Source organism: Nelumbo nucifera, chromosome 7 (genome assembly GCF_055504915.1).
Source record: "Nelumbo nucifera cultivar China Antique chromosome 7, China Antique-T2T, whole genome shotgun sequence".
Taxonomy (NCBI): domain Eukaryota; kingdom Viridiplantae; phylum Streptophyta; class Magnoliopsida; order Proteales; family Nelumbonaceae; genus Nelumbo; species Nelumbo nucifera.
Genome location: NC_142655.1, coordinates 57,025,784 through 57,043,023, shown reverse-complemented (window position 1 = coordinate 57,043,023; position 17,240 = coordinate 57,025,784). Strand labels below are relative to the sequence as shown.

At 42.4% G+C, this 17,240-nt stretch overlaps 1 protein-coding gene across 1 annotated transcript in view; it reads right to left on the bottom strand.

Moving 5' to 3' along the window:
* Positions 1-17,240, bottom strand: part of LOC104599707 (choline-phosphate cytidylyltransferase 2-like) — a 60,839-nt gene that overhangs the window by 30,925 nt on the left and 12,674 nt on the right. The window contains exons 2-4 of the mRNA XM_010262346.3: positions 5,061-5,174; positions 4,629-4,724; positions 4,336-4,378 (exon numbers count right to left, since the gene is read on the bottom strand). Coding sequence (XP_010260648.1) covers positions 4,336-4,378; positions 4,629-4,724; positions 5,061-5,174 — 253 coding nt within the window. The remainder of the gene's footprint in view (positions 1-4,335; positions 4,379-4,628; positions 4,725-5,060; positions 5,175-17,240) is intronic.

The window sequence follows — 17,240 nt, the reverse complement described above, 5'->3', positions numbered from 1 at the left end:
AGAAAGGGAATTCCAAGAACATGAAGTGATGGAAGCAGTCTTCAATATGGACGGTGATAGAGCACCAGGGCCAGATGGATTTCCACTTTTTTTCTATCAGGCCTGCTGGAATACTATCGAACAAGATCTACTAGAGGTGTTTAAAGACTTTTACCACTCGGCCATAGTAAATAAGGGGAACAATTCCAACTTCATCTACCTGATCCCAAAAAAGCTAAGCACTCTTGAAGTAAAAAATTTCAGACCTATCAGTCTAATTGGAAGTGTCTACAAAATACTAGCAAAGGTGTTGGCTAGGAGATTGAAGGAAGTTCTAGGTGAGATCATTTCGCCTAATCAATTTGCTTTTGTTAGAGGGCGGCAAATTGTTGATAGCATTCTGATAGCAAACGAATGTGTAGAAGAGAGGAAAATGAATGGCAAGTCGGCGGTGATTGTGAAGCTAGATTTGGAAAAAGCGTATGACAAAGTGGATTGGGAGTGTTTATTAGAAATCATGAGGCTAATGGGGTTTGGAAGAAGATGGATTCAGTGAGTGGAGGAATGTGTTAAATACACATGGTTCTCGGTCCTGATCAATGGGCAACCTAAAGGTTACTTCAAGGCTAGTAGGGGATTAAGGAAAGGTTGCCCCTATCCCCCTTACTCTTTACACTCATAATGGAAATATTCAGTCAACTGGTGAAGAAGGCAAATCTGATAGGGTTGGTGAGGGGATTCGAAGTTGGCAGAGATTCAATTCAGATGATGCACCTTCAATTTGTAGACGACATTATGTTGTTTTTAGAGGATGAAGAAGACAATGTTGTCAATTTGAAAAGGGTCATAATCTGTTTTGAATGGATTATGGGGCTTCGTGTTAACTTCTCTAAGAGTAGTATTGCAGGGCTGAACATAGTAAATGTTCAGTCCCTAAACAATTTTAAGGAAATTTTGGGCTGTAAAGTCAAAAGCCTTCCTTTTTCCAATCTTGGAATGCCTCTTGGAGGGAACCCGAAGATTCAAAGTTTCTGGGACCCAGTAATAGAAAAATGTGAAAAAAAAATGGCCACGTGGAAAAGAGACTACTTGTCCAAAGGCGGGAGACTCACCCTAATTAAAACTTCTTTCGCAAACTTGCCCACATACTATCTCTCGACCTTTCAAATGCCAACCAAAATTGCCAATCAGCTTGAAAGGCTTCAAAGAAATTTTCTGTGGGAAGGAAGTGGGGAAAAGGGATCTCATCTCGTGAATTGGTCCCAGGTGTGCAATTCTAAGGAGGATGGAGGCTTGGGAATAGGTCATTTGAGAGCAAAAAATACAGCTCTTCTAAGTAAATGGTTATGGAGATTTCCTCAGGAACTGAATGCCCTATGGACTGAGATCATCAGCAACAAGTATGAGAAGCAAGCCAATGGTTGGGACTGCAGTTTGCACTTGAACCGGATCAAGGGCATAAACACTTGGAAAGGTATTCTCTCAACCTACCAAACTTTCATTTCTTTTATCAGGTACAAAGTGGGAAATGGGGATAAAATAAAATTCTGGACTGATGTTTGGTGGGGTGACTCTGCCTTGGCTGTATCATTTTCTCGCCTCTACAGCCTTACTCGAAACAAAGAAGCTTCCATCTCCCTTGTCTTATCCTTACATCACTCTCAGCTCAACTGGAACCTAGACTTCAGAAGACCTTTGAGAGAAAATGAACTTGAGGAAATATCTAGATTCCTACACACTCTCAGAGAAGTGTACCTCTCCCCAAATAACCCTGACACTCGAGTCTGGACCCTTCACCCAGCAGGTAAGTTTTCAATTAAGTCCTGCTTCAGGGCACTAATCAAGGAAGAACAGAGTTTGCTTCAGGGAACTAATCAATTAACTTTTCCCTTTCAAGACAGTTTGGTGTCCACACATTCCCTCCAGAGTTTGTTTTTTTGTGTGGGAAGCTAGTCTGAAGAAGATCAACACTTTGGATCTCCTCCAAAAAAAGAACCAAGGAAGGTCCTATAACATGTATGTTCTTTGTGCTTAAAAGCCGGGGAATCAGCCAATCATATTCTGATCCACTGTGAGGAAACTAGAAAAATCTGGATTTTCTTTTTCAATCTTTTCAATTTTAGTTAGACTTTCCCTGAACATGTGATAGACTGTCTCAGACAATGGACAGCAAGAGGGTTAAGTAAAAGAAGAAGGACTTTATGAATTTCCGTAGCACATGCAATCCTTTGGAGCATCTGGGAAGAGAGAAATAACCGAATTTTCAACAACAGAAAAAAGAAACTTTGAGGAGCTTTTGTCTACTATATCATATAGAATTTTCCTTTGGACTTCCAACTCAGAGTTGTTTAAAGGAGTTTCCTTTTCTGATCTTCAAAGAAATGCTGCAGATTTTTTGTTTTCTAAACACCAGTCCTTAATCACCCCTCTCCCCCACTCTTCTGTGGTGGAAGGGAAGATAACCATGCACTTTGATGGAAGTGCGTTTGGAAACCCAGGTGCAGAGGGAGTTGGTGGAATTTTTAGAAGAAGAGATGGTACAGTTATTTGGGCTTTCAATGGACCGATAGGGATAGCCTCTTCAACAAAGGCTGAAATTATGGCAGCACTAACTGGAATCAGGATTGCAAGAGATCTGGGCTATCAGAACATTATCATAAAAGGAGATTCAGCAAATACCATCAAGAAATGGGCTTTAGCTCATTTCTTGGCTGAAGCTAGAGATACTATTTAACTTAAATGCACAGCTGGGTGGGATCCTAGGGAGCTAAACTCCGATGTGGTCTAGCAAAAGCTGGTGCTCACAGGGATTTCATGTTTAGTGATAGCTTTATTCCTACTTAACTGTTGAGTTGTAATTTCTGTGTACATCTTCTTATATACCCACTATTTCATTAATAAAGTTGCCATCTTTTTCAAAAAATTCAGATGATCAGCTGATTTCTCTACGCTTTATTCTAAGATGGTTTGAACCTGTCTCAGGCCCCAAGATCAACCTCTCCAAGAGTGAGCTAATGAAGACTGAAGAAGGAACTCCTTACCCCCGATTGGGATGCAAAATAGGGAAGCTGCCTTCCACTTATCTTGGCTTTCCCCTGGGTGCTAAGTGCAGCTCTAAGAGGATGCGGGATCCTATTATTGAAAGATTTGACAAGAAATTGTCATTGTGGAAATCAAACAGTTTTGGAGACTGTCAGATTGATGGGGAGACATTCGTCTATGACTTGACCAAAAATTGATTATGTGGTAGGACTCATTGCTGAATATATGCGCACCCCAAGAGTGCCACATCTTCCTGTAGTAGAGAGGAAATACCTTACAAAAGAATTGTTATTTTCTAAGCATGGCCACTTGAGAGTTAAAGTTTACATGGATGTTGATTGAGTTGTATCAATTGATGATTTTCAATCTACCACAAGCTACTGTACCTTTGTTGGTTGAAATTTGGTTATCTAATAAAGTAAGAAATAATCAATTGAAGCTAGCTAGACCCAGTGTAAAAACAGGATATAGTGCAATGGCACATAGAGTGAAGTATTATGGATAAAGAACTTATTGTTGGAGATGGGCTTCTCAATATAAAGTTCTATGCCCATTTGGGAGGGCTTTCATGTTACTGCTTTTAGCTTTGCAAGGTGGGGCCCAACCCAGAAAGCCTAAAAGCAATGGTTGGTGAAGAATTCAAAGAGCCAAATTGATTATTGTTCAGCCACTTACATGGTTCTGCATTGAAGTTTCTTTAAAGCAACTCAACCAAAGCTAAATCCCACCTAAACAAGGCCTCTATGTCTCTTTATTGCAACAACAAAGAAGCAATTAACATTGTTTATAATCTGATTCAACATGATTGAACAAAGTGCATTGAAGTAGTCAAAAACTTTGTCCATGAGAAGGTTGATGGAGGTGAAACTTGTCTTCCTTTTGCATGCCCACAAAATCAATTAGCTGATGTGTTTGCCAAAACTGTAAATAGCCTGTGTCATACTAAGATCTTTGACAAGTTGGGTATGTATGAAATTGATACCCCACTTAAAAGGGGGGAGGGGGAGTACTGTAAAACAGAAAAATATACAAAACATGGGGTAATATGGTCTATTTGTTCTTTATTAATGTTTAACTAAAAGATCATTGAGTGGACACACAACCCATCCCTTGATTCTCCCAAATCTCTCTCTCTCTCTCTCTTGATACACATTATTATGTTTGTCCTAATAAAGAAATTTTGACCAGTAAGTACTAATTAGGGGTATACAGTGTGCCCCGTTTGTTGAAAATGGGATTTGCCCAAATCAAATAAAAGCAATAGAAATTTTTTGAATAACAGCATAGTTCAGCCACGCTAATCACTCAACTTACAAATTCATAGACATCCTTTCCAGCTCCACTTGCATCAGCATAACTGTAAAATTCCATGTCATACAAGAAATAATTAATTATATTTGAATGCAGGAAAACAAAATTATTTAGTTGCCAACCATACCTAGTAAGCTCATTGAGAAGACAATTTCCTATAAAGAGATTACCAAGAACCAGAATAGAAGAAAGGATAACAACATACAGCATTTATAAGATCAGATTCAACATTACTAGCATCAAACAAAATAACAGCTTTATATATGAAAGTGAATATTTGGGCTGATTAACCTTACGGAAGAGAGTCGTGGGCCACATAATCAATATTATGCTTGTCAAGGAACTCCTGTGTGATCACCCATGGGGCATCAGGAATGACTTCATCCACCCACCTGCAGTAAGTAGAGAGGAAACGTCATGTTAAGTACTCTGCTGCCAATTGTGGGAATGATAAAAGGATTAGAACTGACAACCCACCCCCCCCTGAAATGGAGTTCGCAAGCTCATAAGAGAAAATGTAAAAAGATGCATCATCTCTATCTATGCAAAGTTCTCAAATAAAAATCTTTTAAGCCACAAAATAAGAAAGGTCAGTAATGGTATCAAAGAGAAAAAGGCTAATAATTTGTATTTGATTCTTTTGCAATTAATATAAACATGTTAATGATTCATTGTTCAACTCTATAACTTAGTTAACATAGGGTAACAAAATGTGATAGAGACCAAACCTGCAGTGCCGAAGAGATTCATAGCGTTCAGATTCTGTCATGACAGTTTTGCCTTTATACTTGTGAGTGACCTCATCGCTGCAACATCCAACAAGTAGATACGTATTTGGAAACCTATATTTTAAAATGCAAACTTCATCAAACTCACTTTCAAGCAGATTAATTCAAATATGTAAGACTTAGACCTCATAAGATCAAATAAATAAATAAAATCACAGAGAGAGAGAGAGATTAAACAAATTTGTGGCTGTGGCAGTTTGATTTCACATACCTATGCTATTATTCCTACATATTACCCCTTTTCAACAACATTCAAATGCTTTGTAAAATGATGGAAAATTTTTATATCTACTATTTATCTAAAATGATAGCTGTAGAGAAGATGGGCCGAATGGCCCATAGACTGTCATTTTATGTTATGTTATGTTTCTCTCTGTTGTGGGCCTTATTCTGGGCCCATACTCTGTAATAGTCTGTTTTTTGTATTTTCCTACTCACTCAAGGGCCTCTCTGTAATTTGTAAAAGATTAACTTATTAATAAGATGTTTAGAGTGTTAGAGAGGGGTTAAGTTCGAACCTCTTACTCTCTAACACTCATTGCCGCTAGCTCTCTCTTCTCTTCCTCTCTTGTTTGTTCATTTTCTGGTTTGCATCTAATATCAAACAGTTCCATACATCAAGTGGACTGTTTTTCAACTTGGTATCAGAGCGGGTCATTGCTTGGCGTGTCCCTCATGTGGTTCTAGTTCAGCCAACTACATGAGGAGGTTCTAGGGCTGAAAGTTTACAGTCATCCGCCTGGTTCTTGGAGGTCATTGGAGGGTGCCCAAGTTTCTATACACTTGGAGAAGGGTTCGGTGACCAGGAAGAATCAGAGAGCAAGTTGTTTGGCCTGATTTGAAATCAGAGAAAAGGACTTTCGAAATTATCTCAGAGAACAAGTGTTCGGCCTGGTTTATAGTTGAAACCAGAGACTCTCTTGCTGTAAGTCTTTTCTCAGTTCTTTGCTGAGTTATTTTTGTTATCTGGGAGGACTGTTAAAGCATTCAAAACACCTCCATTCGGCCCACTGTTGCTGGACTGATTTCTGGGTTATTCTGGAAGTGTGGTTCCGCTGTTATTGGGCTTCCAAACTGCTAAAAAAACTGATCTAAATTAAGTGGTACAAGCCTCTACTTAGTTCAGCTGCTTCTTGGACTTAGACAAAGTGTTCTTGAAGCGATTTCTGCTTGTTAACAGTGAAGTGTTGACTGTTGCATACATAGTGTTTGTAAAAGGTCCTCTTAGGTACTGTGGACTGTTTTCTTTGTTCTCCTTGGGAAATTATTGTTGGGAACCAAGAATACATATTGTTTGGAGGCCTACTGATTGTTCCTTGAAGGCTGAATCAGGGTTTCTCCCCTTTGAAAGTGCTGCCACCGAACTTGGTTCTCACGGCTGTCAGTTCTGAACTGAGTTTGTGAGTTGTTTTGTTTGCTACTGTTTCAACTCAATCTGAGTTCTTTGAAATCAGATCACTTTTAAAGGCCTGCCGAAACCCTAATTGAAGCTGTTACATAATGGACTTCTCAGAAATTGAGAACAAGAGCACTGCTGAATATGGACATAATTTGGGAACTACAACTGATTCCTTGTTGGCTGTAACTACAGTTAAATTGGATGGAACCAATTATTTGGCCTGGTCACAATCCGTAAAAATTCATATTTGCAGTAGAGGAAAGTGGGGGTTTATCTCTGGGAGCAAGAAAGCTCCCCCAGAGGAGGAACGCTCTTATGAGAAATGGGTGCAGGAGAATTACACAGTGATTGGGTGGCTTGTGAACTCAATGCAGCCACAGATTAGCCAACATTACTTGTGGATGAACTCGGCTAAAGAAATCAGGAATAGTGTTGCAGAAACTTACTCCCAGAAGTTGAATGTTGCCAGAGCTTACAAACTAAGAATTGATGTGAAGATTCTAAGACAGGGGGAGAAGTCACTTGCAGCATACTTCTCAGCCCTAAAATCTATATGGCAAGAAATTGATTTGATAGAGGCCGTGACATGGGATACCCCTAAGGATGCTAAAACATATAGGAAATTGGTTGAAAGGAATAGGGTCTTTGAGTTCTTGACAGGGCTCAATTCTGAATATGACATTACAAAGCAAAACATCTTGTCCAAAGAAGATGTTTCATTGTCTCAAGCATATGCTTTGGTCAGCAGTGAGGAAAGTAGGAGGAAAGTGCAGGTTCAAGGGGTCAGTATCAATGATCATTTTGCAAATATGGGAATCAAACCCAAAAGGGTTACAAGAGCTCCCAGTGGCACAGGAAAGAAGGAGGTGGTGTGTGAATATTGCAAGAAGCCGAAACACACTAAGGACAAGTGCTGGAAATTGCATCCCAGTCTTGTTCCTATCCGATTCCAGAAGAAGAATGACAATAGAAAGACAGGAAGTGCACATACTGCCACAAGTACAGATACAGAGTTTGAGTCTGCAAGTGCACAATTGGCAGCCATGAAAGCTGAATATGAGAAGTTTGGAAGGATGATCTGCCAGCTTGAAGGTGTAACTTCATCATCCAACCCTTCTGGAAGTCCAGCCACCACTGCATTTGCTCACTCAGGTATAAGAGCTTCTGCTAACCATGCATCTACCTCAGGTAATCCCAAGACCCCTTGGATCATTGACTCAGGTGCTTTTGATCACATGACCAACCTTTCCACTTTGTTTGTGTCATATGATTTGCTTCCTGGTCGTGACAAAATCACCTTAGCCGATGGTTCTCTTGCCCCCATTTCTGGCAAGGGAACTGTCAAGCCTACAGACTCTTTACTTTTATCTTCCACTCTTCATGTACCTAAGTTAAATACCAACTTGTTATCTGTAAGTAGCTTGACCAAGTCATTGGATTGTTGTGTAACCTTTTTCCCTTCTCACTGTGTGTTTCAGGACCTGAAGTCTCGGAAGGTGATTGGGAGTGGCCATGAAGCGAATGGAATATACTTGCTTGACACCCCTAGCCAATGCTTTGATCATCCCAAGAATGTTGCTTTTGGTTCTACTTCTTCAGAGTCTGTCAGTCAAATTATGTTGAGTCATTGTCGGTTGGGTCATTTACCTTTTTCTGCTTTAAGTCATTTGTTTCCCAAACTATTTAAGGGAGTCAGTGTGTCCAGTCTCAATTGTGAGTCATGTCAGTTGTCAAAGCATTGTAGAAAAAATTACCCTGTGAGCAATAAAAGATCCTCTTTTCTTTTTCATATTGTACACTCTGATGTGTGGGGGCCTTACCACTTACCCTCTATGGGGGGCTACAAATACTTTATCCTGTTTATTGATGACTTTTCTAGATTCACTTGGATATACTTAATGAAATCCCGAGACGAAGTCCCGAGACTTGTGAGGCAATTTCATGAGCTTGTTTTAACTCAATTTGGTACCAGAATTAGGGTTTTCAGATCCGACAATGCAAAAGAGTATTTTGAGAAGAGCTTATCCTTGTATCTCTCTGACATGGGGGTTATTCACCAAAGCTCCTGTGTTAGAACCCCTGAACAAAATGGAGTTGCTGAGAGGAAAAATAGACATATTGTTGAGGTTGCCAAGGAGCCTTTTATTTGCCTCACATGTTCCCACAAGATTTTGGGGTGATGCTGTACTTACTGCTACCTATCTAATAAACCGTATGTCATCCAGGGTTTTAGGGTTTAAATCCCCCTTCAGTCTTCTTCATCCAGATAAGGATCTCTTCCCAATTCCTCTTCGTGTGTTTGGTTGTACCTGTTATGTTCACATTCCAAGTGTGCAGAGACACAAGTTTGAACCAAAAGCCCACAAATGCATCTTCCTTGGTTACTCCCCCACACAAAAGGGTTATTGTTGTTTTGATCCAAAGACTGGCACCAGACATGTCTCTATGGATGTTACCTTTGATGAACTTTCTCCTTTTTATGGTTCCTCTCAGGAAGGACATTGTCAATAGGGGGAGAGTCTGTCACAAGTTTTTGCTCTTCCCCTTCCTGTCCCAGTTCAGTCTCTTGACAAATCTGTATCCTCCCAAAATGAATCAAAGGAGGATCAGCCACTTCATTCTTCTTGTCCTAGTGCTCCTATCTCTTTACCTCCTCGTCCTACCCATAATCCCAAAGTGTATCAAAGGCAGAGATCCAGGAATGAGCAAGTGGTTTCCCTTACAACAGATGAGGCTCATACCCTCCCAATCACAGATGAGATAACAGGTATTGCTTCAGCTCCCTTGGAATCCTCCTTCCCAGATCTTGATGTCCCCATTGCTGTTAGGAAAGGAAAGCGGAAGTGTACTGCACACTGCATTTCCAAACACCTTTCTTACGACCTACTTTCCCCTTCATATTGTGCCTACCTCTCTTCAGTTGCTTCTAACCCCATTCCTAGGTCTGTATCAGAAGCTCTTGGGATTCCAGAATGGAGAGATGCCATGCAGGCTGAAATGGATGCTCTACATGAAAACGGTACTTGGGAGGTGGTGGATTTGCCTGAAGGGAAGGATCCAGTTGGATGCAAGTGGGTTTTTACCATTAAATACAGGGCAGATGGGACTATTGAGAGGTACAAGGCCAGACTTGTTGCAAAGGGCTACACACAGACATATGGGATTGACTATCTGGAAACTTTTGCCCCTGTTGCTAAGATGACATCTGTGAGGGTTCTTTTGTCTCTGGTAGCTCACTTTGATTGGCCTCTCTATCAGTTAGATGTAAAGAATGCATTTCTGAATGGTGACTTACATGAGGAGGTCTACATGTGTCTTCCTCCAGGAATGTATGGGAAAGATATGCAAGGAAAGGTATGTAAACTGAAGAAATCTCTTTATGGCCTCAAACAATCTCCTAGAGCCTGGTTTGAGAGATTTAGAGCTGCACTTGTTAAATTCGGCTATGTTCAGACACAGTCAGATCATACTCTTTTTGTGAAGAAAAGTGGGTCTCTAGCAGTGTATCTCATTGTGTATGTTGATGACATTATAGTGACTGGTGATGATGCCTCAGGCATTCTGGGCCTTAAGTCTTTCCTCCGTACAGAATTTGAGATTAAGGATCTGGGGGAGTTGAGATATTTCCTTGGCATAGAAGTTGCCAGATCCAGGGATGGGATTCTTATTTCCCAGAGGAAATATGTCCTTGATTTGTTGTCTGAAACTGGCAAATTGGGTGCAAGACCAGCTACAACTCCTATTGATATGAGTCACAAACTTTCAGCTTCGGATGGAACTTTGTTGGAAGACAAAGGGGTCTTCCAGAGACTTCTTGGGAAGCTTTTGTACCTGTGCATGACTAGGCCAGATATTGCGTATGCTGTCAGTTGCATTAGCCAGTTCATGCATGCTCCTAGAGATACCCATATGGCAGCAGCAGAACGGATTTTGTGCTATCTGAAAGGCTCTCCAGGAAAAGGAATTCTATTTGCCAAACATGGTCATCTGAAACTTGAAGCCTATACTGATGCTGATTGGGATGGAAATATTGATGATAGAAGATCTACTTCAGGGTATTGCAGTCTAGTGGCTGGTAATGTTGTCTCTTGGAGGAGTAAAACAAACAGTTGTGGCTCGATCCTCCGCAGAAGCAGAATATAGAGCCATGGCACATGGAGTCTCGGAATTGTTGTGGCTAAGGTCCTTAATGGAAGAACTTGGGGTAGATCATGACAAACCCATGATGTTGTACTGTGATAATCAGGCTGCCATCAACATTGCTCACAACCCGGTACAACATGATAGAACCAAACATATTGAGGTTGATAGACACTTTATTCGTGAAAGAGTCTCCTCCGGTGAAGTGTGTCTTCCATTCATTACTTCTGAAGGACAATTGGCAGATTTTCTCACCAAGGGCATTTCCAAGGCAAGGCTTCAACATGACACTGGCAAGCTGGGCATGATTAACATCTATGCTCAGCTTGAGGGGGAGTGTAGAGAAGATGGGCCGAATGGCCCATAGACTGTCATTTTATGTTATGTTATGTTTCTCTCTGTTGTGGGCCTTATTCTGGGCCCATACTCTGTAATAGTCTGTTTTTTGTATTTTCCTGCTCACTCAAGGGCCTCTTTGTAATTTGTAAAAGATTAACTTATTAATAAGATGTTTAGAGTGTTAGAGAGGGGTTAAGTTCGAACCTCTTACTCTCTAACACTCATTGCCGCCAGCTCTCTCTTCTCTTCCTCTCTTGTTTGTTCATTTTCTGGTTTGCATCTAATATCAAACAATTCCATACATCAAGTGGGCTGTTTTTCAACTATAGCAAATTTCTCGTATCAACTATTTATTTCTTATATCGAATATATATAATGATCCAGAAAAAAGCAATTCTATCTGCATTGATATCATATTCAACTAAACAAAGCCTTACCCCAACTAATAATTGGTTGGCTACATGAATCCTATTCCACCATTCAGTGTTTTAAAAGGCGTGGGAGGTGTACGCCTGGAGGCGCGCCTCCATGTCACGGGGGTAGTTCTACAGTGGAAGAAACCCGTGCGGCGTCCAGGCCAAGACAGGCCAGGACAAGCCTTTGTGTGCTCGGAGGCTAGAAGTTGCCCGATGAGATGGCTCCACCAAAGTCAATAGCACTGGATCATGACCTCAAGTCGCATGGCCGGAGCACTCGACTGGCTCTGGCCAGTCCATGGGAGGCGCCTCTTACGTGCTAAAGGGAGACGGCCGTAATGAGAGGCGACTATGCGCCGAAGAGGTGACTGGGCACCGATGTGATGGGTCTCCTGTATGCCGATGATGATGGGCACCTGTGTGCCATATTGAGAGGCAACAGCTTGGGCCGGAACACACCTGTGTGCTAGAGGCAATGGGGTAGCTCACTCAACTTGGGCAAGGGGTTGGCGTGGTGAAGGGCCATGCTTGAGCCAGGCCTGCATGCCAAGCCTCCCTTGAGTGTCGGCAGCGCAGTGCCGGTCCATGCACTGTCCCCATGAGCAAGTGTGCACCCATGAGGAACCCTGGTAGCCATGCTAGCCATTAACCAAGGCCGCCCCGCAAGGGATGATGGTCTAGGAGTGCCAAGGTTAGGCACCCAAGGAGGTCGATCACCCCTCCTCAAAGAGTACGTTAAGCTTTTGGTGGTCTGCCTGAAGATAACATCAATTCTCCCAAAAGTCTTATAGGCGAAAATGATGGTGATGTCCCTTAACGTAAGCCTGCCAAGTGTAGGCAAGGCTAAGTCTGTGTCAGACCGTAACAGGCTCCCCCACTCAATCCATTGTCATCCTCGACAATGGTCTTCTCGTGAATGGGCATCTGTGTCCCGTGCCATCCACTTCTCTACCAGTTCCAGGGCTCACCTGGCCAACCCGAGTCTTGCCTATATTGGTGTCTATTTATGGGGACGGAACCATTTCACCATGCTGGCCTGCCTGGACTTCACCCCCTGTGTTGAGGTTACTCAAACCGCGCAATGGCTATCCGTTGAACTGTGTGAAAGAAGGGCCCTCGAAGAAATTGTGTGGTGCTTCGCGGAGGTCCGCCCCATGTATCATCTTTACCTCAAGGCTCGACCGTCTTCTTGGTAGCTTTTCGGTGGTTCTACCGAACACGCTGTGATAGGTCTACTCCTGCTATTGGCGATGTGTGTTGGGTGTACCCTTTCACCATGCTGGCCTGCAGTCTTCACCTCGCCGTGTGCGGGTTACTCAAACCTAGTCATGGCTTATGCTCTGTTGGCCCTCGAAACTACACTTCACCTCGCCGGTTCGGGCTACATCTTCGCTCCGAGGGGAACATGTGCTGCTACCTCAAGGAGATCTGACCACTTTGTGTGCGAGTGGTGGCAACTTTTACCCATGATGTTGTCGAACATGCACTCGCCTTGTGATGAGTTGTTGCTGCTGCAAGTGTTCTATCTGTTTGTTGAACTGAGCATGTCCTCCGATGCATTGCCGGTGTAAGGCCGCCATGCTCCAATGGCTAGTGTACCCACATTCATATCATTCCAATATTGTGGCTTCAACCAAGGACCCGTTTGATGCAAAACTGCCACTTCAGTGATATTCCTTGACCAACCGTCGACACCAACCAATTTCGGAATGTTGTCCCCGCTTTAGTAGTGCCTCAGACAAAGCTATGGAACAATGGCTCATCCGTCATGAAACCAAGATGTAGGCGCACCACCCCACAACTCACTAAAATGAACAGCAACTAAAATCCGTGAGGAAGCATGGCACTCCCCCACTCAAACTACCACAATATGCCTTCCAAAAAAGGCTCACGTGTCTGCCCCCGCATGAGCACAGCAACCAATGTGTTTGCCCCCGCATGAGCACAGCAACCAATGTGCCTGCCCCCACAAGGGCGCTGTTTTGGGGTCATTGGAATGGGGACACGAATGAATGGCCTCTTACCAGGCCTGATGTGAATGCTGCTTGCTCAAACCCAAGTGGAAGTGCCTAGGGACCGCACCCCACGATGCTGCTTGTCGAGATTACCGCTTCAACTGGCTCTGGGCTAATATGCTTGACACCAACTGCAGCAGCAATTGGCTAGCTCGCTCTGATACCAACTGCCACGAGGGTAGTTCTACAGCGGAAGAAACCCATGTGGTGTCCAGGCCAAGGCAGGCCAGGACAAGCCTTTGTGTGCTCGGAGGCTAGGAGTTACCCGATGAGATGGCTCCACCAAGGTCAATAGCACTAGATCATGACCTCAAGTCGCATGGCCGGGGCACTCAACTGGCTCTGGCCAGTCCATGGGAGGCGCCTCTTACGTGCTAAAGGGGGACGGCCGTAATGAGAGGCGATTGTGCGCCGAAGAGGTGGTTGGGCACCGATGTGATGGGTCTCCTATATGTCGATGATGATAGGCACCTGTGTGCCATGTTGAGAGGCAACCGCTTGGGCCGGAACACACCCGTGCGCTAGAGGCAACAAGGTAGCTCACTAAGCTTGGGCAAGGGGCTGGCGTGATCATGCTTGAGCCAAGCCTCCCTTGAGTGTCAACAGCGCAGTGCCGGTCCATGCACTGTCCCCATGAGCAAGTGTGCGCCCATGAGGAATCCTGGTTGCCATGCTAGCCATTAACCAGGGCCGCCCCACAAGGGATGATGGTCTAGGAGTGCCAAGGCTAGGCACCCAAGGAGGTCGACCACCCCTCCTCAAAGAGTACGTTAAGCTTTTGGTGGTCTGCCTGAACATAACATCAATTCTCCCAAAAATCTTACAGGCGAAAATGACGGTGATGTCCCTTAACGTAAGCCTGCCAAGCGTAGGCAAGGCTAAGCCTGTGTCAGACCATAACATCCAGGCGAGGCGCTCCCAAAACGCCCTGAGGCATATGCCAAAGGCACTGACACCTCTGAGGCATACGCCTCATGTGCCTCATGCACATCTTATATAAAAGAGACCCAAAAAAAAAAGAAAAAAGAAAAAAAAAAAGAAAGGAAAGGAAAGGAAAAGAAATGGAAGGGAAAGAAAAGGAAAGAGAAGAAAAAAAGAGAAAAGGAAAGGAAAGGAAAGGAAAGGAAAGGAAAGGAAAGGAAAGGAAAGGAAAAACAAGATAAAAGATTTTTTATCTTTCAACTAATGTTATGCATCTTTATTCTTCTTAATATAAAAGATTTTTATTAAAAATAAAGAAAAAATGAGATCCCCCTTCCTCCTCCTAACCCCCCTCCTCTTAAGGAAGCTTACGCCTCCTTGTGTTCGGGAGGCTTACGCCTCTTGTGTTCTGAACTACGCCTCACACCTCTAGGTAGTGGAACGCCTCGCATCACGCCTCTGCGTTTTAAAACATTGCCACCATTCCACTCGATTCAGTGTCATATTTGTTGTTAAATCATGTAGCCTCAACTCATTTTAAAACATTGCCACCATTCCACTCGATTCAGTGTCATATTTGTTGTTAAATCATGTAGCCTCAACTCATTTTAAAACATTGCCACCATTCCACTGGGTTCAGTGTCATATTTATTGTTAAATCATGTGGCCTCAACTCATTTCTTCAACCCATGTCCATTTTGGCCTACCCCTACCTCTTCTAGACCTTTCAACTTGCAACAGATCACTTCTTACTGGTGTTGTAGATAGTCTTCTCTACACATGACTAAACCTTTTTTTTGGCTGCACGTGACTAAACTTAGTCTACTTTTCCTCATTTTATCTCCTACAAATGATACTCCTAGATTTGTTCAATACTTTCTAGTTTTCTCACTTGTATGTCAACATATGCTTCTTTGCTACACTTAGTTTGAAATTTCCATTTATTAACTGCCTAACATTCTGCTCCATATAACATTGCAGCCTTAGAGCCAAGATGCAACACTTCATTTTGCCCATCTCAGCTCTAATTCTATGGTGCCCAGAGAATTAGAGTTGTACTCTGCTTCAGCATTGGGGCAAGAAACAATATTTTGTTGCTTACTCTTCCAAGAAACAAGATTTCCTCCAACAAGAGCATAGTACCATAAAGTAGATCTCCTATTATCAACACACCCTGCCCAATCTACACCAGTGTACACTTCTATCTTCATATAACCATTATTCTTGAAGAGTATACCTTGGCCTAGATACCTCTTCAAGTAGGCTAGTATTCTTTCAACGGCAAGAAGATGACTTGTCCTAACAGAGTGCATATACTGACCTACAATGCTGACTGCATAGGAAATGACAATACATCTCAAGAAAAGATAGAGAAGCTTTCCCACCAGCCATTGATACATATCTTTATCTTCAAGAGGCTCACCCCCTTCCGATTTATCTCATTATTTTTCCCAATGGGTGTGTCTGCAAGTTTAAACCCCAATTTTTAAGTTTCCTCTAGGAGATCAAGGGCATATTTCCTTTGAGAGATGAAAATACCATGCTTGGACCTAGCCACTTCAATTCCCAAGAAATATCATAACTCACCTAGATCCTTTACTTCAAGCTCCTGACTGGGTAACTGCCTAAGAGAATTAATCTCATCAATATCATTCCTTGTTACCACAATATCATCAACATACACAACCAAGAGAGTCAAGGCTGAACCTACTTTCTTGATAAAAAGAGTGTGATTAAACTGGGCCTATACATGGCCAAATTTTTCCAAAGCAAGTCTAAATTTGCCAAACCATGCTCTTGGAGATTGCTTCAAACCATATAAAGCTTTTTTTCAACTAGCAGACTTTCTTACTAGCATCTATATCATAAAAACCAAGAGGCAACTCCATATACACCTCTTCCTGTAGGTCATCATTCAGAAAAGCATTTTTAACATCCATTTGGAATAGCAGCCATGAAAAATTTATAGCAAAGTGACAACAAAACTCTGATGGTGTTCATTTTAGTGACTAGCACAAAGGTTTCCAAGTAATCAATACCAAAGTCTGTATGTACCCCTTAGCAACTAGTTAAGCCTTGTACCTTTCAATTAAACCATTTGCTTTGTATTTTACTCTAAATACCCATTTGCACCCAACAAGTTTCCACCCTCTCAACTAATCCACTAATTTCCAAGTATCATTTTTTACAAGAGCATCCATCTTAATTTTCATCACTTCCTTCCACTCAAGCACCACTAGAGCTTCCTATATTATTCTGGGAATGGGTATAGTAGCAATGGTAGCTAAAAAGCATTTATATGATGATGAAAGATGGTCATAAGGAACTGAGAAATGTAATGGGCAATAGATGAGGTGCAATGGTGCTTCCTTTTAAACTGCAATGGGAAAGTCAAGATCATCTGAGGGAGGATGAGGCTCAATGGTATTAGTAGGTATGTCATCTATAGTAGTAGTGGGTGAAAGGGGTTGTGCAAGGAGATCCACTTTCCTGCCTTGAGAGGAATAAGACAAGGAGATTCATTTTCCCCCTTTCTATTCACTTTGATTGCAGATGTCCTAGGGACTGATCCATAGAGCTAACTCGAGGAACTTAATATGAGGATGGAGAGTAGGAAGGGAGGAAGTACCACTTACACACTTGCAGTTTGCAGATGGCACAATCCTGTTTTGTGAAGGTGGGGACATAAATTGGATCGGGAATTTAAAATTGGCAATAAAAAAACAAAAAAAAAATTAAATTGGCAATACAACTCTTTGAGCAGATGTCTAATCTCAAAGTGAACTTTGATAAGAATTGTATGGTGAGAGTGAATTTGGAGGAGAGGGAAGTAAGTGAATATGCAGGTATGTTAGGTTGTGCAATCCCGGATTGGCCTTTGATTTACTTG